The sequence below is a fragment of the Aspergillus fumigatus genome, chromosome 7 (assembly GCF_000002655.1).
Source record: "Aspergillus fumigatus Af293 chromosome 7, whole genome shotgun sequence".
NCBI lineage: Eukaryota > Fungi > Ascomycota > Eurotiomycetes > Eurotiales > Aspergillaceae > Aspergillus > Aspergillus fumigatus.
This window is the reverse complement of record NC_007200.1, coordinates 1,502,565-1,521,667: the sequence shown is the minus strand read 5'-3', so window position 1 is coordinate 1,521,667 and position 19,103 is coordinate 1,502,565. Positions and strand designations below refer to the sequence as shown.

The window sequence follows — 19,103 nt, the reverse complement described above, 5'->3', positions numbered from 1 at the left end:
ATGCGTTGTGGCTGGCTGGCGGGCAGAGATGTTTGCTGTGCAGATTCGCACCAAATACGCAGTGATATGACAGCAAATAGCTCACAAGGTCGTCCAGAATGAGCAGGAGCATCCCGGAGAGCCCAATAGAATCCTTGGAAGGCAATGGGGAAGGCTTTGGACAGCGAGGCCGAGCATTGTTGTTAATTGGGCGCATCCTGCATGTTTGCCTGATATGGTATCATCATAAGACAGCTGGGACAAAAGAGCTTGGCGACTGCCACTCGCCCTGATAGGTCGAGACTTGCATAATGCGGGACAAGATTTCGAGACGTCCGACGAGGCTGATGTTTGCCTTCCTGCATCTGGTGGAGCTTGCGTCCCGAATGTCAGGCATTGACAAGTTGCTTGCATGGCTAGAGTCTTGATTCATTTGCACTTGGGCCAACCGTCATACCGCCGGAGGGTCTAAGAGGAATGAAGAGCCGTCAACCAACTTACTCCGTCGCGCATGAAGGCTACCTGACATTTCCTGAGATACTTATGCACCTAGTGAATGTATGCACCTAGTGGGATGGTTCCCAGTAGCCGTCTACTCAGAACCACCTGCCTCCTCTCATGGACCATCCACCCCCTCCGCCTCCGCCTCCATAACCACCGGCCCCTCCTCCACCAAACAAGCCCCCGTTGATGAATAACGTCGGGCAGTATATGTTGATAATAATTGCGGACTCCTGCGAGTCGATTGGGTAGAAGGTCCCGTCCTCACCGATCGTTCCCACTGGTTTCTCCCCTGTCGTATCCACCTTGCACAACTGGCTTCCCAACAACACGTACGAGATGAAGGCGCCCGGTTCACCTTCATCAGGGACCACAAGCAGTCCGTCGGGGACCTGCTCAAAACGAGCTCCTGGGAGGACTGTGGCGCCTGAGTCGTAGTAAAACACGCCCGGTTAGACCAGCCAATCAATCGATTAAATCATAGAGAGGGAGGGAAACAGAAACGAGACAAAGTTACCCTCCCATTCAGAGGCATCCTGTACAGTGGATCGGGTAACATAGTAGATGCAGTTATTGTCCCCAACAAAGAAGAGGGAAACGCTTGACGGCCCCTGGATAGCACAGAGCGGGCTCCCAGGTTGAACTGTAACCTGCGTGCGCATTATCTGGGCCGTCCAGCGGTTCGTGTCGTGCTGATACTGCAGATCCACAAGAGCGCCACTGGGCACCTGGAAGAACACGTGGGCCCCGGATACGAGTGAGACACTGGTCATCTTGCTCTGCTTGTGCAGGATGATAGGCTCGGTCGTGTCGAGCGGGTGCTCAATCCAGCGCTCTTCCTCGCTGTGGGGTTGAAAACGATGGCAGTTGAGAAGATCGTTGTCCTTGACGCTAAGCAGAAGGATCTGTTTGGCTAAGAGTTAGCGGTCTGAGCCCTTTTTTTACCATTCTTTCTTTCTTTTCAGCTGCTTTTGTGTGGGGGTTAGGTTGCGTTGGCAATGACTGAAGGAAACAAACGGGACGGGATACCATGTCCGGTGTCGCAACATATGTGGCTACCGTACCCGGCTTGACGCCAGAGGTCACATACACTGGGTCATCGACATTGCCATCTTCAGCCAAGACCTTCTCGATAAGCAGGCAGTCGTCGTCTTCGACTTCAGCAGTCAACAGGCGCAAAAGGCCGTTACCTGAGAAGACGAAGCCACATGCCTGGAGAGCAAGGGCAATGGAACCAGCTGAGGCGGGCATTTAGAGACCGATATCAAAGAGCAACAGATAGACGAAGGAAGGCAGCTCAGTTGCAAAAGAGAGAAGACGGTGCGAAAGTACTTGGACTCGGGTGTTGGGGTCCAGTATTTGGGAAACCAAAACAGCGTGCAGATCTTGTCCGTATGTAGTCGGCAATGTAGAGACGGCTTGATGTGAATATGCACCTGGCCAGATAGATCCATCATCAGGCATGAAGTTGCAGATTGGACTGGGAAGCAGATCTGGGTGTGTGGCCTGGGTATGCATGCATGAACGCGATTGATGGGTAAAGTTTGCGCGATGATGCATGAGAGGCCAGCTGAACAGAAGCCCTGGGTACTACTAGGAAGAACCGGGTGCATGGTTCTTACGGTGAGATCCGATAGCAAGGCCTTTGCAGGTGCTCTGGTATAAGAGACAGGCCCCAATCTGCGCCCTCTAGAGACGATCAACCCGTCATTCAATGGATATTCACAAAGACATCAGAACAGGCAGACTGACGGCTACTGGTCTCCAGCAGTATCTTGAGACCCATGGCATCAACGACACCGATAGCAAAGGCTGGACATTACTTGCAACAGCCGTCAGAGCGGGACACTTGAAGATGGTTGAACTCCTGCTGAAGCAACACGCCGACCCCAACACCAAGAGCCATGGATTTGCCCCCATCCATCTGGCAGTGACGGCAAAAGCCGAACGTCTCCAGATAATTAGCTTGCTGCATAGCGCAAAGGCAGATCTGAACGCCCAAGACCCTGATGGCAATACAGCTATCATCAGTGCCGTCGAGCAGACGCAGGATGATAAAGTCATCAGGCTACTTCGCAGACTAGGTGCCAATCTAGATGCTCAAGGACGCTCCGGTAAGACAGCCAAGCAGCTAGCGGAGAGCTCGAACAATATGCTCGTTCGGCAAGCTGTCCAGCCGGATCGGCCTATCCTTGACAGGCTGAGAACGGTGACCTGGATTGTTAATGTTGTTGTTGGAGCTTTCCGCTATGTCGTCCGGACATTTATCCAGAAACCAGTTTACAAAATCTTCGATGTCTTCAAAGGCAGGCGTCAAGCTCCCCCGCAGCCAGCTCAAGCCGGGCCCGTCGGAACGGACGCAGACTTTGCAGATGCAAGCAAACCCCCCCCTTGTCCCTCTGAATCGCTTGAGATTCGACTCTAACGGAGATTCCAGGCGATCAAGCATCCCCAAACCGAAGCAGGCTTCAAGAAGAGCCTCGATAGCTACATCGAGGATAGCTGTCTGGACAAGTTCTTTTCCCCTGGCAGCAAATTCCTGCAAGAGGTGTCTCAGAAGGCGGCCAAACTGAAGGATGACCCTAGAAATAAATACAAGCCAGACCAAATAAAGGACCTCACGCGCGTTGCCCTCTACCAACCCGTTCTCTACTGTGGTAGGTACTACCCTCCCCGAACCACAACACACACCCGACGGCCCGGAGCCCCAGCTAATCCGCAGCAGACGACAGCTCGTCGATGCGAGAGGAAATGCGGTGGGAGGCTCAGCGGGAGCTTGTCAAGCGCATCACAAACATCGCCACCCAACTGGTCCCTGAAGACAAGGGCGTTCACCTGCGCTTCATTAACCGCGCAGAACCCGGCTGGGATGATCTTCGCTCTGAGGCCATTGAGGAAAACATGACCTTCGAGCCCTCTGGAAACACGCAGATCGGCACTAAGCTGAGAGACAAAATCTTGCAGCCTTTCATCTATGATGTTCTGAACCGCGGTATACCGCTGGAGCGGCCATATTTGATTATGATGATTACGGATGGGTGTCCGACAGCAGAGGCCGAGAATACGCTCAAGGACGTTGTTATGGAGTGCGGGAGGAAGTTGCGAGAAAAGGGATATGAGCGCCAAGGTAAGGAAAAGGAAAACATAGGTGTCGCTGCATGCCTCATGCTAACATCTCGTAGCGGTCATGTTCCAGATAAGTCAGATTGGCAACGACCAGGGTGCAGACAATTTTCTGAAAACGCTGATGGCCGATGAATCGGCCCTGAATGAAGTTTTGCGAGCGACGGCAGGTGAGTGTATTCGCAGTCAAATACCCTCCCTTCTGTCTGGATATCTCACAGCGAGTAGAGAAATTAGATGAGAAATATGAGAGTCTCCGGAAGAATGAGCGCGAGCTGGAGGAGTGGGTACGTAAATAATTCCCGTCCATATTAATACTGTTGAACTAATACTCATCATTTTCAGCTGCTCAAGCTCCTGGTATCGCCGATTACATATGAAAACGAGTAGACTAGTTTGTATAGAGTGAGGCCAGAAGGTAGCATGACTCGGCGAAGAAGGGCTTGGTGGTGCGCCGTGGTCCTTTGTAATGAGTGCTCTACAATTGAGTTTTTCGTACAAGCCTGAAAGACTAAGCATCAAGAAGGTCATAGAAAGGCGTAATCCCAACGAGGCTGTGGGAAGTCACAAGGCTATAAGAACAGCCTCCCTCCCCCGGCTGCGGCCTGTTGGCGCAGGACACCAACATTCAATTCAACCTTACAAGATGCCAGAATCAGATTCACAAACGCCTCAACTCGCATTAGAGTTCTACCATGAAGACTGGAACCCCTCAAGGGTTCCTAGCAAAGAGCAGCCAAACTTCAATTGGAAGTCTGATGTTCAACCAGCCGTCGACTCTGCAATCGTTTTGCTCGAGTTCACCAAGCATTTAGGTTCGTCTTGCTAAGCACACGGGAATGATCCTCGCTGAAATCAACATCTACGCAGAAGATGGCTCGTTCCATGGTAACGGGTTTTTCATGCACATGCCAGGTGCTAAGAAGCCCTTCATTCTCACGGCCGCACACAACATCATCAGTAAGAACGGGGATCCTTCGGAGAACATCGTCATGAGAGTAATGGGCTCAAAGAAGCGGTTCCCTATTCACGGAAGCACCATCCGCATCTGTCCTGCGTATGAGCAAAACCCCACAACTGCCGCGGAAGAAGCAGACTGGGCTCTCATCTTCGCACCGGACGAGCTTGAACAAGACCCAGCACGCGCAGGCATCGGGCCACTGGGCTTTGCGCTGAAGCTGGCCTACGAAGAGCGCCTGGACTGTGAGATGCGCGTGACCGGGGTTCCAGTTTCGAGCAAGAAAAACAGCCCAAACGCAACCACGATGGGGCCGGTGACTACGACAGGAAAATGTCTGAACCCGATCGTATTCCCCGCTCAGCTGGAGTACAGCGCGAAGACAGAGAAGGGACTGAGCGGGTCGCCGGTGTGGACAATGTATCACGGAGTCCCAACTGTCCTCGCTATCCAGTAAGTAGGGACCTTGGAACTTGCGCTGGTGGTTCGTAAATATTTAGCGAAGGAACGCTAACATTGAAAAGCAACAACGGTACCCAACGGAAGAAGTATAGCAGGGGCACCCGGCTAACCTTCGAAGTCTTGCACCAGATTTGCGTCTGGGCGGACTGCGAGAAGCGAGACCAACTCCTCAGGGTAAATAGTCCAACTCCACTACCTCTCTACCTGACCTACGCACCTGCGTTCGGAGTCCTGCATGCGGTGGTAAAAGAAGCTGATGATCCACAACTGATGCGCTTCAATGTCATACCTGTGCTCGCAGCTGAGGCCGCCCCAGATGACATACAAAAAAGCCGACTTATTCAGTTTGGACTGTACCAGACTCACAATGGACAGCCACACTGGGTTTCATGGACTATGGATCAGTTCACAGCGGGAACTGGTACGGCGACGCTGGTGAGCGATCTACGCCGTGCTCGCGTAGCAAGAGGGTGGCAAGATGGAGCGGGCAAACCGTTCCGAATCCTGGTGGACGGTCCTGCCGATCCGTATAAGTTGGTCGTCTTGTTGAATAGAGCGTCCCCGTCTCGTCTGACCTGGGAAGGCGAGGAATTTCCGATACTGTCATTCAGGAAGTTTCGCCAGGCGCAGCCGGCAAAGAACCTTGTCAGTAAAGTTGCATCTACATTCAGCGGTGGATTTTTCTATCTTGCTAACAGTGGACTAGAGTATCCCCGATACTTTCGTTCAGGAAGAGCATGCTTAGCGATTGTTATGGCGGACTTAATATCTCCCTGTTACAGAAGGTTGGCCTCTCTAGCCTCGCTGAATCTTGGGACGTCCTGATCTAGCTCGATAAAGTACGGAATGGAAGACTCGTGGATGGGATGGAATTGTCGAGTCGTATCCTTCTCTTTTGGACCTATTATGGGTTTGCTTCTAGCATTCTTTGTCCTCATGGAGTACAGTTTTATCTACTGTGACTTATTTCTTCGGTCTCCGCACTGTGTTAGGAGCTCAGCCGAGGGCACAGTTATATCCGGTTACTTATAACTATAACACGTCCATACCTGCCTTGCTGTCTCATAATGTGCCTCTCTCCTGGATTACTGCATGTACACCGAACCCTGCTAAGATACTACAATTCCTGAGTAGTCTACTCGATTAATTCTGAGTCCAAGTCCAAGATCATATTCCGACAGCTTCAACCAGTATGCCTGGTTCTCGATAACATCTCGAATACAAGTCAAAACTACGGAGATTTACATCCTCAGCATCCTCCTACTGGAACGTTTGCCACGAAATCTGTAAATCTATGAAGTGAAGAACAAATCTCTTCTTTCAGACTGATACAGTCGATGCACCCCGTTCTCACCCTTGGTGATCCTCATGGCCGGGTTACTTTATAATTCACGAAGGACAGTTCCCCAACAGATCAGATCCGTTGATGCTCCCTCTGTTGGCCTTGGTGTCAATGAGGCATATGTTCTGTCTTCCATCACATGAGGAAGCGAAGAGGAAACTAAATAATATTCTTGCTGTCAGATTCTTGCCCTGGGTATTCAGTGTCTTTCTTTAGAGGTAGAGAGTTGGCGAGGGCTCAACAAGTTCAAGGCCGACATATGGTTGATAGAGGAGCCACCCTGGCGAAAATGCTGATTAGCTTCGATATGTGAAGTAAAGTAATTCCTGTAAAGTCTAAATTTCTAATGATAATGCAGAACATTTAAAAAGATCAAGCAGGTTGGGACTCGTTGGTAGTAGACAAGCTTTCAGCAGTTGCTTGACCTGTTCCATGAACGATGAAATTTAAGGAGTAGCCCCTTTTCTGGGCCATCTGGCAACTCCTTTCTTCCTCCATCCACACGGGATATATACATTAGTAATCTCTCATAGTGAATGGACATGGTAGAGAGATCAAGTAATCCATCGTCCTTGGAGTAAGACACGTAGCAAGACACCGGAGGAGCCAACCACATTCTTCCACCTCGACCATCCCCCGATCGGATCTACAGTACAGACAGCCATGTCGAAAACCTTTTTTGACCTTGTTTCAGAGTTAGACAAGCACGTATCTACTCCCTGCAGTATTCAATCCATCGGGACTAACGCATTGTAGCTTCCCGTACTTCGAGGAGGAACCCGCCCGCTTCACCGCAACGCTCCAGGCCTACCACGCATTCAAAGTCCAAGGCGTCGATGCAACTCTCGGCTACATCCCAAACACCCTGGTACAGAGCATCCCCTGGCCCAAAGAACATTGGATGATCGACTCCAGGGCAATCGTCCTACTCAGCCCCCCGGGCAATGCAGCGTCCACACGCACCCAAGTCATCCACAGCGCGATCCACAGGATGATTGAAGCCGGGTATACCGACGTCCTCAAAGGCTGGCGCAACGAGAGATTCCCCGTCTACCGGCCCGACGGCGGCGTGATCCTGGAGATCGAACGGTCCGCGAGCGCGCTATTCGGCATTGTAACGAGCGGCGTGCAGATGCTTTGTTACGTCAAGGATGCGAAGAATGGCATCCGCCTGTGGATTGCGAAACGCTCGATGCGGAAGCAGACCTACCCTGGTATGTTGGACTGCACTGCCGCCGGGGCCCTGAGCGCAGGAGAGTCGCCGCAAAGCGCCATGATCCTCGAGGCGACGGACGAGGCGTCGCTCGCGCGGGAGATCATCGAGAGTGGCATGAAATACGTCGGGACTATCTCCTATTTCCACATGAAAGACTCGTCTCTTGCGTCGAGCGAGGGGTCCTCGACGGCGGTTCTGCTCCCCGAGGTCGAATACCTGTATGAGCTGCCGCTGGACGAAGGGACTGTTCCGCGGCCGAGGGATTCCGAGGTCGAAGATTTTCGGCTTTGGAATGTGGACCAGGTGGTTGACGCCTTGGGCAGGGGAAGCTTCAAACCGAATAGTGCGGTTGTGGTCATTGACTTTTTCATTCGCCACGGTGTCATTACACCAGAGACGGAGCCAATGTATGATGAGATTATAAGGAGACTGCATCGAGAACTGCCGTTTCCTACAGCACACTGGTGCACTGGTGCCTGTGGAAGACAGGCAAAACCCGATTCATGCATGCCTTAGCAGATTCTTATGCACTCTAAGGTGGTGACACAGGTCATCCAGTCTAGGGAATAGTATTACAAGAATATGCACTTAAAACAGCCCAATATCCGAGCAAAAGGACTATGCTTGCACCGCCATACCAGCCACCACCACGCCCACCAACATCATCGGCGCCATTGTCCGGCCGGCGACGTTTCCAGAAGCCGTCGGAGTCGTGCTCGCAGGAGTAGTGCCCTCCACTGTCCCACCGGTAGTAGAACCTGTCGTTATAGTCGTTGTAGCTGCAGGAGCAGTAGCAGTGGCAGTCGTAGTGGCAGTCGCAGTGGTGCCAGTAGCAAACGGTCCCGTCCCTGCCACAGTCAAGGTAGCCGAGACGATTTCCCGCACATCAGTTCCAGGAATAACATAAGTCTCATCACGAGTCACCGTGGAGGAGCGGATGTGCCATGACTGGCTGTACGAGCACGTGGCGGTAGTGGGCGTAGGAGAGCCGATAAAGGTGCACCCGGTGCTTGTATAGCTAGAATCATTAGCACGTAACAGGACGTATTTCCGCGGTAGAACACACAAGCCATAGTTGCTCTCGATGAAGTCGTACGCTGCGTGATCCAGTCAGTCTTATCCACTGGCTGGGTATATCGCAGGCCTACAGCTGGGAGCAGCGATCAATGTCGCGTCTGGCTGAAACCTAAGACAGGCAGTTTTGTCACTTGCCGGAGCGCAGTTGATTGCGTACGTCGTCGTGTCCCCGTTCTTGAGCGATGGTCAGAATTGTACCAGTCCATGGCGCCTTGAGACATACTTCGCCTATCACGCGTCCCTCATAACCCCGCCAGTAGTTCCCAGAGCTTGCAAAGCCGACCCATGGCATGGTCTGTTGGGTATGAACATCATCATCATCATCATCATCATCATCATCATCATCATCATCATCATCATCTACGGCTTGAAAGGGTTATGTGATGGACGTACGAGGACAGAATCCGCCAGGCTGAGCTTGAAACAGCCCAGCGAGACCAGCAAGGACAGAGCGTACGTGGACCGCATTGTGCAGACTGATTGACGTAAAGCGATCAGAGTCCCTCTGCCCCTGGATAAAAATGTTGAAAGGGGCAGGATTTATGCTTACCTCTGCTGAGGGCAACTCGCCCCTCAGCGCTAATGACTAACCGACTAGTTTTTCTTAGGTTGCATTTGCATCCAACAGCAGTAAAGCCAATCATGCTAGTTTCTAGCTAGTAGCCGAGGACAACCCAAATCAAATTGAGCGTCGTAGCGTCGCCAAGTCCAGTCTTACCATGAGTCTTAAGTCATGGTAGCGTCAATGGGGATCTGTGCGACTGATGAAGGCATTGCTGAACCATCAGTCAATGTACGCTTATCAGCTAAACCAACCGCCGTGATATATTTGGTAGCAAGGCAAGAGATTGTAAGCAGATGCACATGCTTCTTTCAATCATATACCCCTCTCTGCCTATGACTAAGGAGCGAATCTTCGGAGCAATCCAATATACCAAGAGAAACAGCATGCAACATCGATCTTACGTGCCAATATAGATGGCTTCCTTTTGCTGTCTCAGCATGTACGAACACTGCGGAAAGAAACCCCAAGTTCAACTTCCTCCAAACAGTGTACAACAGCTCTGGTCCACCATCCCGCGACTGTCCCGCAAGTCGCCAGCTAGAGTCTAGTTCACACTGGCGGTCCACTGCGACACTCTCAAGGTGGCAGGGCCGCCAGTGAACGGCTCAGTCCCGAATTGCATATCTGCACTAGTCAGTGGCGCTCGAGCAAGGTGAGGTGGCGGACGTACTGATCAGGTACTGGCTCGAAGCAGGGTATCCATGATTTCTGGTCAGATAGTTCCAGAAGTCCATGACATTGCCACTGAAGGAGGTGATCGGGGTGGCCGAGACAAAGCTGTACGTCTTCTGGGTGCTGCCGCCGTACCACAGCTCCCAGTTATGGCCGCCAATGTTGACACTGGCGATCTGCGAGCCGATGGGTTGGACGTTCCCGTAGCGGGCGAGCCTATGCCAATCAGCGAAAGCCATCCAGTCCGACATGAATAACGCAATCTCATACCAGATCATCAGTTCATAATCCCCGCTGTAGGTGACATGGTTGGGATCCGCAGCTGTGAACAGATCGTACGCGACGTCGGCGCGGGTGTTGGTATTATCATAGCTCCACTGCACGGTGGTGGGGATACTGCTGATCTGGCTGACAAGCTTCTTAGTCAGGGAGACCTGAGAGTTGGCGTAGCTTTTGACCTGGTTGTCGCCGCCGGACCACGTCCAGGTCGTATGCCAGGCTACGCCCGAGTTGGAGATACTATCGACATAGGTGCATTGGGAGCCGGAGCCAGAGCTCATGCCCCAGAGGTTGTTGTTGACGGTGTAGCGGCCGTTGCTGTAGGTGGCATACTGGTCACAGAGAGTTTGAGCGAGGGCAGAGGAGAAGAAAGCTCCAAGGATCGCAAAGGTCTTCATGGTGTCTGTGTAGCCAATTCTCTCTTACGGCTGGATAGGAAGAGAATCGCCTCGGCGCATGTCTGGGGGGCCATCTTTATAGACGGCCCCGATCTGTAAGTGAAGACCGCCCCCTCTGGAGCAGCCATTGTTTCCTCAGGGCAGCTGGTGTTTCATGTTGACAACAGCCTATTCATGGCCATGGTCTGATGAGACATTCTGCAACCGGTTCTCGGAAATGTAGCCCTGAGACCCTCCCTGTAAAGTAAATGCCCATGACAGGGTGTTATTCGAATAGGCAGCCGGCAAATGTCGTATCTGGACCGGTAATTGCATTCTGGGGAGAGGAACTTAGGCCCGACAAGCCGGTGGGTATGACACTGAAGAATTGCAGATCGCCCTATGGCTAATTCGTTAGTACGGTGTAGTAATATCCATTGAGTATCTTCCGACAGCGTGAAGCAAAAAGAGTGTGCCCTAAACACGGAAATGGTAAGCCTGAATAGCGCCGGAGTTCAAGCCAACCAAGATTTGTCTTCAGCGCCACACGGACATACCCTACTTCTTCCAGCGAGTATCGGCATCTGGCCGACATCCTCCGGGGATTCACGATGTAACGAGGCGGGGCTGAAGGCCCAGTCCGTGCGAAACAGGAAGTCCTGAAGCTGATCGTCATTTGGGCTTGCCAGCTGCCCGAATGGGTAAATGGGGTCTTCTCCGGATCTTTTCAGCAGTCGTAAATGCCGAGGAGACAGAGCCCTTCACCAGCAGGGACATCGAAGGAATCCGCACCCACAGCTCTGCGAGGTATGTCCTCCATCGGTGGGTAGTGTCGGCCATCCCGTGCACGCTGATCCCTGATCCGTTGTTTGCACGCCACAGTACTCTGGCTGTGGTAAGGAGGACCCTAATCCCTCAATCAGACGCCCGGCCGAGATTCAGCAAACACGCAGATCTGGCTTTGATTTGTCCCCGGCTTTCCCCCCCCCCCCCCCCCGCAATGCCCAGCTTTCACAACACAGTCACAATGCGACCATTCTTTGCGAGGAACGAAGGACAAGAAGACTAGCCGTCTCCAGGGAGGCCGTGCCTTCGACTCGTCCAATCAACATGGCCCGTGCAGTATTAATGCCCTCTGTAAAGTTGCGGAGCACCCGCGATGTCACAGTGCCACGAGACCGGCGTGATGTCGGGATGTATCTTTCCATAGCCATGCGATGACTCTACAAACGACAAAGCCACTGAGATGGATTCTAGCTGGTCAATCTAGACCACCGCTGGCGTCCATACCTTCTTTTACTCCGATCCGTCCACTGTGGCCGCGCGCTATTGATCCAATAACAGACGCATGGCCCATGCGGGGAAGCAAGGGGGCCTCACGCCCCTGTCGATTCCCTCCGCTCTCACTATGAGCTCAAGTACTCGACGCAGGATAAATAGCGACGGATGTCTCCTTTGATCGATATTGTTTTCCAGTGATCAGCATCGACGACGACCGCCGACATGCAGACCCTGTTCCTTTCTCTCCTGGCGGCCGCCGTGACCGTCCATGCCTACGGTTCTGGTGGCAGCAACTGGGATCAGGCCTACTCTCGCGCCAAAGATGCCCTGCAGAAGCTCAATCAGACCGAAAAGGTGGGGTTGGTGACCGGAGTCAAATGGATGGGCGGCCCCTGTGTGGGCAACACATACAAGCCCGAGTCGATCGACTACCCTTCCCTGTGTTTGCAGGACTCGCCGCTGGGTATCCGCTTCGCAAACCCCGTCACTGCCTTCCCGGCGGGTATCAATGCCGGTGCGACCTGGGATACCCAGCTGCTGTATGCGCGGGGAGCAGCAATGGGCGCTGAGGCGAAGGGACTTGGTATTCATGTGCAGCTTGGTCCCGTCGCTGGACCTTTGGGGAAGAACCCGAATGGGGGCAGGAATTGGGAGGGATTCTCAGTGGATCCGTACCTGAGTGGTGTAGCCATGGAGAAGACCATCCGAGGAATGCAGGACTCGGGAGTGCAGGCGTGTGCCAAGGTATGTTCTCCTCGCCAACACAAAGAAGCCTCGTGCTGACAGTTGAAGTAGCACTGGCTGGGAAATGAGCAGGAGCACTACCGCGACACGATCAGCTCGAATATCGGCGACCGTGCGGCACACGAGCTGTACGTGTGGCCGTTCATGGACGCCGTCAAGGCGGGCGTCGCGTCGGTGATGTGCTCGTACAACAAGGTCAACGGCACCTGGGCGTGCGAGAGCGATGCGCTCAACAACAAGCTCATGAAGGAGGAGCTCGGCTTCCCCGGGTACATCATGAGCGACTGGAACGCGCAGCACAGCACCGTCAACAGCGCGGTGTCCGGATTGGACATGACCATGCCGGGCAGTGACTTCAGCAATCCCCCCGGCAGTATCTTCTGGGGATCGAATCTGGAGGCCGCCGTCGCTGACGGGTCTGTCCCGCAATCTCGCCTCGACGACATGGTGACTCGCATTCTGGCCGCGTGGTACCTGGTCGGCCAGGACCAGGGGTATCCTCCCGTGGCCTTCAGTTCATGGAACGGGGGCAAGGCCAACGTCGACGTGACAGCCGACCACGGCACCGTCGCCCGAGCCGTCGCGCGCGACTCCATCGTTCTGCTCAAGAACGGCCACGGCACCCTACCCCTGCGCAAGCCCAAGAGCCTGGCGATCGTCGGCTCGGACGCCATCGTCAACCCTGCTGGACCCAACGCCTGCTCTGACCGCGGCTGCAACAACGGCACGCTCGCAATGGGCTGGGGAAGTGGAACCGCCGAGTTTCCTGTAAGTTACCCCCTGCCCTCTCCACACACACACACACACACTCTCTCTCTCTCTCTCTCTCTCTCTCACAACATGCAACATACTAAGAAGGACAGTATCTCGTCGGACCCCTGGACGCGATTCAGAAGCGGGCTGCAGCCGACGGCACCAAGATCGTCCCCAGCGCCACCGACGATCCCACCGCCGGAGCGTCCGCCGCCGCGGCCGCCGAAACAGCCATCGTCTTCATCAACTCCGACTCGGGCGAAGGCTACATCACCGTCGAGGGCAACCTGGGAGACCGCAACAACCTGGACCCCTGGCACAACGGCAACGAGCTAGTCAAGGCCGTCGCCGCCGCCAGCAAGAACGTCATCGTCGTCATCCACAGCGTCGGCCCCATCATCCTTGAAACCATCCTGGCCCAGCCCAGCGTCAAGGCGATTGTCTGGGCCGGCCTTCCCGGCCAGGAAAGCGGCAACGCCCTCGTGGACGTGATCTACGGCGACACGACCCCCAGCGGGAAGCTGCCCTACACGATTGCCAAGCAGGCGGCCGACTACGGCGCCAGCTGGATCAACGCCGAGACGGACGACTTCCCCGAGGGCCTGTACGTCGACTACCGCCATTTCGATGCCAAGGGGATTGCTCCGCGGTACGAGTTCGGCTATGGCCTGTCCTACACCACCTTCAAGTACAGCGGCCTCTGGGTGAACATGGACGCGAGCGCCGGTGCGGCCAACGGACAGGTTGTCCCCGGCGGTCCTGCCGACCTGTTCGAGGTGGTCGGTCAGGTCTCCGTGTCTGTGAGAAATAATGGACGCGTGGCGGGTGCCGAGGTGGCGCAGCTGTACCTGGGTCTTCCTGACTCGGCGCCTGCAACGCCGCCCAAGCAGCTGCGTGGATTCCAGAAATTGATGCTCCAGCCTGGCCAGACGGGGCGGGCGACGTTTAAGCTGACCCGGCGGGACCTGAGCTACTGGGACGTGCAGCAGCAGAAGTGGGTGGTGCCCAGTGGAACGTTCAAGGTGTATGTTGGGAGCTCAAGCAGGGATATCCGGGAGGAGGGCTCTTTCAGGGTCCGTCGCGGATGGTGATGTAGCATCAGCATGTTTTTTTTGGAAGATCTATAATTGCGCGGCATGATATCATTCTTGTTGGAGCTGATCATAAGACTTGCCTTCACCTGTGCATTCCCGACCCTTTAGACCATGTAGGCATGACTACTCCCTTGCTAATGTATGGCTGCTTGTGTTGCGTCTAACAACCGCATTCTCCGTACTCTCTTTGAAGCTGACATACCTCACAGCAGAAAGAGACATCATGCATGAAGCTGGAAACACGGTCCGATCTCCGAGTCCCCGAATACTCACCACTGCCTTAACTGTAGAGAAATAGATAGCGATTGGGATATAATTTGATACCCACAAGCGAGGCATACGCCTTGCGACATAGCCCAATGCGATGAATAGTCGATGAACACTGTCGACGAGAGTAGATATGGCCTGTCACGACCAAACTGTGTCATCCTGTTTCGTCAAAGTATACAGGCGCTTACTCTTGTCATAGCCCTTAGTACGGACCTCAGATTATATAGATGAAGCATAAACCTGTTTATATGGATATGCCTAGTACTGTCTACCTAGGACCAGGAATCATCTATATAAACAGGGTCAACGCCGATGAGCATACTGCTCCATCTCAATCTCACTATCCATCTCATCATATCGCACCACCACCCGGGTCGTCTTCCTGATCACGCACGCCTCCGGGTTCATCCTCTCTTGCCCCTCCGCCGAGACAGTCGCGTCCGCTCCGCCCTCATCCAGCACGCTCCAGCCCTCGACTTTTCTGGGGGTCGCGTCCGCCGGCTGCGAGCGATTGCCATGCGAGGCGGGTGCCGCAGAGCTCTTGTGCAGTCTGCTGAAGAGCCGAGGAAAGAAAAAGGAGAGCGGACGGCGCAAGGCGGGGAGACAGGCGCAGATGATGCCGAGGTTGGATTCGATGACGGTCCACATGGACGAGCCGATGCTGTTCCAGGTGGTGTCGAGGTGGTTGGTGGCGACGTTGAGGGTGGTGATGCGCAGGACGGAGGTGATGCAGGTGCTGCCGGTCAGAACATCAGTATCCAGTACCAGTTATCAGATGCATGGACCCAAGGAGGCAACCCACAAAAGACCCACGGCGAATATGCCGCAGAGGGCGATCTTGGACTTGGGCGGGAGCTGCAGCTTCAGCACGACGGGGATGGGCAGCGCGATCACGACCAGGTCGGTGAGGATGTTGAATGCGGCGTTGGCGTACCAGAAGGCCGTCATGTTGATGCAGGTGCCGCGGTCTGGGAGGGACTTGTTGAAGGCCCATTGCACCGGGGTGCACTGGAAGATGCTGGAGAAGACGGTGCCGATGGTGAAGGAGACGATGATGGCGATCCACACCCAGCAGGTCCGCAGGAACCATTGATGGACAAACAGTCGGATGTACAAGAGGAGAATGCTGATCTTGGTCAAGCCGAGGTTGACCTTGTAGAGGATCTGGGCCACGAAATAGAGCTGTCGCTGTGAGCTGCCAGTCGCCAGGGGATCTGCGTTGGACGGACTCACCTTTAGTGTTCGGAGGACCAGTTCCTTGGGCATCTCATTCTGGTGCTTGCCAAACGCCCATCCGCAGACTACTCGTTCATTAGCCGTGCTGCATCAGTGGCCTGGAGTCCGTGGACTGACCGATGATCATCTGGATCGAAACCGTTTCGGCAAAAGCCTACGACGAGTCAATATACGTGGACAACCATCCGCCATTGCTGATACGCACACAGGAGACCAGAATCGTCCAGTCATCAGCGCCAACGCGGCCGGAAAGGAACCGGCGACCAAGCAGTCTTGCAATCACCACCAGAGGAGTGACAATGGCAAAGACCAGCGATGGATAGGACAGCCGCGCAGAGCTGTCTGGGTGATCCCCATAATCGCTAAACAGAGGCATGGCCTGCAGACGGACACATATCGCACATTCTGCGTCAGGGGCCGAGGGCAGGAAGACCGGCACATAAATGAAGAGCGTCCAACAGAGAGACAGGGATCAATTGGATCATGTCACTAACAGTACTTTTGTGTCAGGATTGGAATTGACCCATGTTAGCCCGAAGACGACACCGGGATATTTCCATTATCAACAACTGGCTCTTCGGGCCAACCATGAGTCTGCAGCAGCCAACAGCCAATTAACCGCAGCAATGGTCGGCCCTGTTCTCATGCCCTCGCCTATTCGGCAGGATGAGCATAGCCGGCGACACGGGCAGAGGAAAAAGCCCCATGTCGTAGCAGCGTTTCATGCAGGATTAGATTGAGGTTGCAGTTCGCTGCATAACGGGTTGGTATGGCCGGAATGAAATGACTTCGAGCCAACCCATGTCGGGTTTAATCAACTAGCCTGCACTGTCCATCCGATGGTCCAATCTTCCTCGTGGCTCGGGAGCGGACAAGGCCACTTGTTTCACTGTTTAATTAGGCGATAGGTGCCACCCGTGCAGCCGAGAGGAGCACTAAACCACTAACCGCTATCCCCACCGGCCTAGACATTTAGTTCTCTCACTAGTCATGCATCATCCTTGCGGTTGCGAGACTCGAGCAGGGAATCTAGCCCCGGCTCGACTGATGTTGCGCCGTGGTGTGCCCATGTGCAGGGATCTGTGCCGTGAGGGGATAAATGTCCGTTGTCGACATGACTCTTCATGGGAGTTTCCGTGGCCATGTTACATTGATATTAAATAATCTCAAAGTCCTCGAGCAGGGGGGTATCTCCTTTCTGCCACATTCCTGTTAGTAACAGGTTCCGTGGCTGGCCTCGCTATGTGGTGACGTTTAAGAGGTCTCTTTTTTCTCCTCCCCAGTCGTCTCAAAACGCATCCGTATCAGTTCCTCGATCCTAGGACAAAGTTGCTTGGCCGCGATGGAAAAACAGCCTAATCATGAGGTTAGCCAGACAGGCAGTAGCCTGGAGACTGCGGCCCCCGAGATCGAGGTCAACGAGAAGCGCGAGAAGGCGCTTCTACGTAAGATCGACCTGCATCTGATGGTGCCGCTCTGGGTCATCTTCGTGTTCGGCTTCCTCGATCGAATCAACCTGGGCAATGTGGCGGTGCTGGGGATTCTCCAAGAGTTGAAGATGGACGGCAAGGATATGGCGCTTGCCATGCAGATCTTCTTCGTCCCGTATATCATCGCGGATATCCCGAGCAATATTGTGCTCAAGCGGTTTGCGCCGTCGACCTGGATCAGTGCTTTGACTTTTTGCTGGGGTAAGCACCTCTCTCTCTCTCTCTCTCTCCCTCTCTCTCTCTCTCTGCCGGTGCGCTGCTTGACAGCGTTGACAGCGGACATGCTGACAAACTTCAGGTATAACATGCATGTGCCAAGGCGTGGTGAAGAACAAAGCCGGTCTCGTCGCCTGCCGCTTCTTCCTCGGCCTCTGTGAGGGAGGCTTCGTCCCCGGCTGCGCATACCTGATGTCCATGTACTACCGCCGCCACGACTTCCAGAAGCGGTTCTCGCTGCTCTGGGTCGCCGGTCTGGTCGCCGGCGCCTTTGGCGGCCTCCTAGCCTACGCTCTCTACCATATGCACGGGCTCGGCGGCTACTCGGGGTGGCGATGGATCTTCATCATCGAGGGCCTGCTGTCAATTGTCTCGGCGGTGCCGGCCAAACTCCTCATCGCCGACTGGCCCGAACAAGCGCGGTTCCTCACCGCCGAGGAGAAGGCGCTGCTCCAGGAACGCAATGCCCGGGATCTCGGCGGCCAGGACGGGGCGCGGATGGACCGCCTGGACGGCGCGGCATGGCGGCGCATCATGTCCGACTGGAAGATCTACGTCGGCAGCCTGATCTACATCGGCATCACGGTGTCGGGGTACGCAACCGCGCTGTTCATCCCGTCGATCGTCAACTCGCTGGGCTACGACGGCATCGACAGCCAGGTCCACAGTATCCCCGTCTGGGCCGTCGCCACCGTCGTCACCCTGATCGCCTCGTACTTGACAGACCGCATGCGGCACCGCTACGGATTCATCATGTTCGGCGTCCTCTTCGCCAGCATCGGGTATATCATCCTCCTCTGCCAGGGTCCTCCCGCGGAGCTGGGCGGCCTGAACGTGCATGTGCGCTACATGGCGGTCTTTTTCGTCACCGCGGGCTGCTACATCGTCCAGCCGGTGGCGATCGTCTGGATGGCGAACAACCTCGGCGGGCACTATAAGCGGGCCATTGGGCTTGCGATTCAGATTGGCTTTGGCAATATCGGCGGTATCATCGCGAGTAACGTCTTCAACCGCGATTCGGCGCCAAGGTATATTGTCGGATACAGTGTATCGCTGGCCATGATGCTGCTCTGTGGGATCATGAGCACGGTGTTTGCTGTGGGGGTCATGCGGGAGAATAAGAAACGGGATGAAGGCAAGCGAGACTATCGTTGGAACTTGGATCCGAGTGTGTTGGATAATCTGGGGGATGATGATCCGCGATTCCGTTATTGTCTTTGAATAAGAGCATTGGGCTATGGAGGATAGCGACCAGCCTCTCAAGATGAAAGACAGTATATCCAAGTCAAGTAGCTCTATTACTAGGGGCCCTCTCTATCTTCTGGACGTTGTCTATTGATCGCCTAAGACTCCTGGCAGGTGGCCTTTGATGTATCTTCAATTCCAGTCGATCAATCTTAAAGTCCAGGTTCATGTAGAAAATAGATAAGCTATTCTGCTTTCTTTCTGAATCGTATTGTTGGTCCAG

General features: G+C 54.3%; 9 protein-coding genes across 9 annotated transcripts; 5 read left to right on the top strand and 4 right to left on the bottom strand.

The window, feature by feature from the left end:
* Nucleotides 1–575: 575 nt before the first annotated feature.
* On the bottom strand, nt 576–2,093 carry AFUA_7G06210 (uncharacterized protein; the record flags this gene model as incomplete). Its single annotated transcript, XM_743796.1, has 4 exons — nt 576–898; nt 998–1,385; nt 1,426–1,718; nt 1,757–2,093. The coding sequence occupies 4 exons, from the start codon at nt 2,091–2,093 to the stop codon at nt 576–578; spliced, it is 1,341 nt and encodes a 446-aa protein (XP_748889.1).
* Nucleotides 2,094–2,194: 101 nt separating this feature from the next.
* Nucleotides 2,195–3,902, top strand: AFUA_7G06200 (ankyrin repeat protein; the record flags this gene model as incomplete). Its single annotated transcript, XM_743797.2, has 5 exons — nt 2,195–2,827; nt 2,918–3,137; nt 3,206–3,607; nt 3,663–3,773; nt 3,832–3,902. 5 exons carry the CDS (start codon nt 2,195–2,197, stop codon nt 3,900–3,902), a joined length of 1,437 nt encoding a protein of 478 aa, XP_748890.2.
* Nucleotides 3,903–4,229: 327 nt separating this feature from the next.
* AFUA_7G06180 (trypsin-like serine peptidase) lies at nt 4,230–6,161 on the top strand. Its single transcript, XM_077805212.1, has 4 exons — nt 4,230–4,418; nt 4,474–5,014; nt 5,086–5,668; nt 5,730–6,161. Exons 1-4 carry the CDS (start codon nt 4,250–4,252, stop codon nt 5,766–5,768), a joined length of 1,332 nt encoding a protein of 443 aa, XP_077661340.1. The 5' UTR covers nt 4,230–4,249; the 3' UTR covers nt 5,769–6,161.
* A 792-nt stretch (nt 6,162–6,953) lies between these two features.
* On the top strand, nt 6,954–8,097 carry AFUA_7G06170 (uncharacterized protein; the record flags this gene model as incomplete). The annotated part of the gene is made up of 2 exons (XM_077805211.1): nt 6,954–7,069; nt 7,122–8,097. Exons 1-2 carry the CDS (start codon nt 7,029–7,031, stop codon nt 8,095–8,097), a joined length of 1,017 nt encoding a protein of 338 aa, XP_077661339.1. The 5' UTR covers nt 6,954–7,028.
* A 102-nt stretch (nt 8,098–8,199) lies between these two features.
* Nucleotides 8,200–9,259, bottom strand: AFUA_7G06160 (uncharacterized protein; the record flags this gene model as incomplete). The annotated part of the gene is made up of 5 exons (XM_077805210.1): nt 9,052–9,259; nt 8,882–8,953; nt 8,730–8,832; nt 8,648–8,678; nt 8,200–8,599 (listed from the first exon to the last, which is right to left on the bottom strand). Exons 1-5 carry the CDS (start codon nt 9,124–9,126, stop codon nt 8,200–8,202), a joined length of 681 nt encoding a protein of 226 aa, XP_077661338.1. The 5' UTR covers nt 9,127–9,259.
* A 508-nt stretch (nt 9,260–9,767) lies between these two features.
* On the bottom strand, nt 9,768–10,572 carry AFUA_7G06150 (glycoside hydrolase family 12 protein; the record flags this gene model as incomplete). Its single annotated transcript, XM_743802.1, has 3 exons — nt 9,768–9,847; nt 9,894–10,111; nt 10,166–10,572. The coding sequence occupies 3 exons, from the start codon at nt 10,570–10,572 to the stop codon at nt 9,768–9,770; spliced, it is 705 nt and encodes a 234-aa protein (XP_748895.1).
* A 1,396-nt stretch (nt 10,573–11,968) lies between these two features.
* exg13 (beta-glucosidase) lies at nt 11,969–14,805 on the top strand. The gene is made up of 3 exons (XM_743803.2): nt 11,969–12,576; nt 12,628–13,344; nt 13,440–14,805. Exons 1-3 carry the CDS (start codon nt 12,055–12,057, stop codon nt 14,418–14,420), a joined length of 2,220 nt encoding a protein of 739 aa, XP_748896.1. The 5' UTR covers nt 11,969–12,054; the 3' UTR covers nt 14,421–14,805.
* Nucleotides 14,806–14,922: 117 nt separating this feature from the next.
* AFUA_7G06130 (putative plasma membrane protein Pth11-like) lies at nt 14,923–16,912 on the bottom strand. Its single transcript, XM_743804.3, has 5 exons — nt 16,135–16,912; nt 16,047–16,083; nt 15,927–15,994; nt 15,496–15,875; nt 14,923–15,429 (listed from the first exon to the last, which is right to left on the bottom strand). The coding sequence occupies exons 1-5, from the start codon at nt 16,303–16,305 to the stop codon at nt 14,997–14,999; spliced, it is 1,089 nt and encodes a 362-aa protein (XP_748897.2). The 5' UTR covers nt 16,306–16,912; the 3' UTR covers nt 14,923–14,996.
* A 76-nt stretch (nt 16,913–16,988) lies between these two features.
* Nucleotides 16,989–18,856, top strand: AFUA_7G06120 (putative transmembrane transporter; the record flags this gene model as incomplete). The annotated part of the gene is made up of 2 exons (XM_743805.3): nt 16,989–17,620; nt 17,718–18,856. Exons 1-2 carry the CDS (start codon nt 17,272–17,274, stop codon nt 18,854–18,856), a joined length of 1,488 nt encoding a protein of 495 aa, XP_748898.2. The 5' UTR covers nt 16,989–17,271.
* Nucleotides 18,857–19,103: the final 247 nt, after the last annotated feature.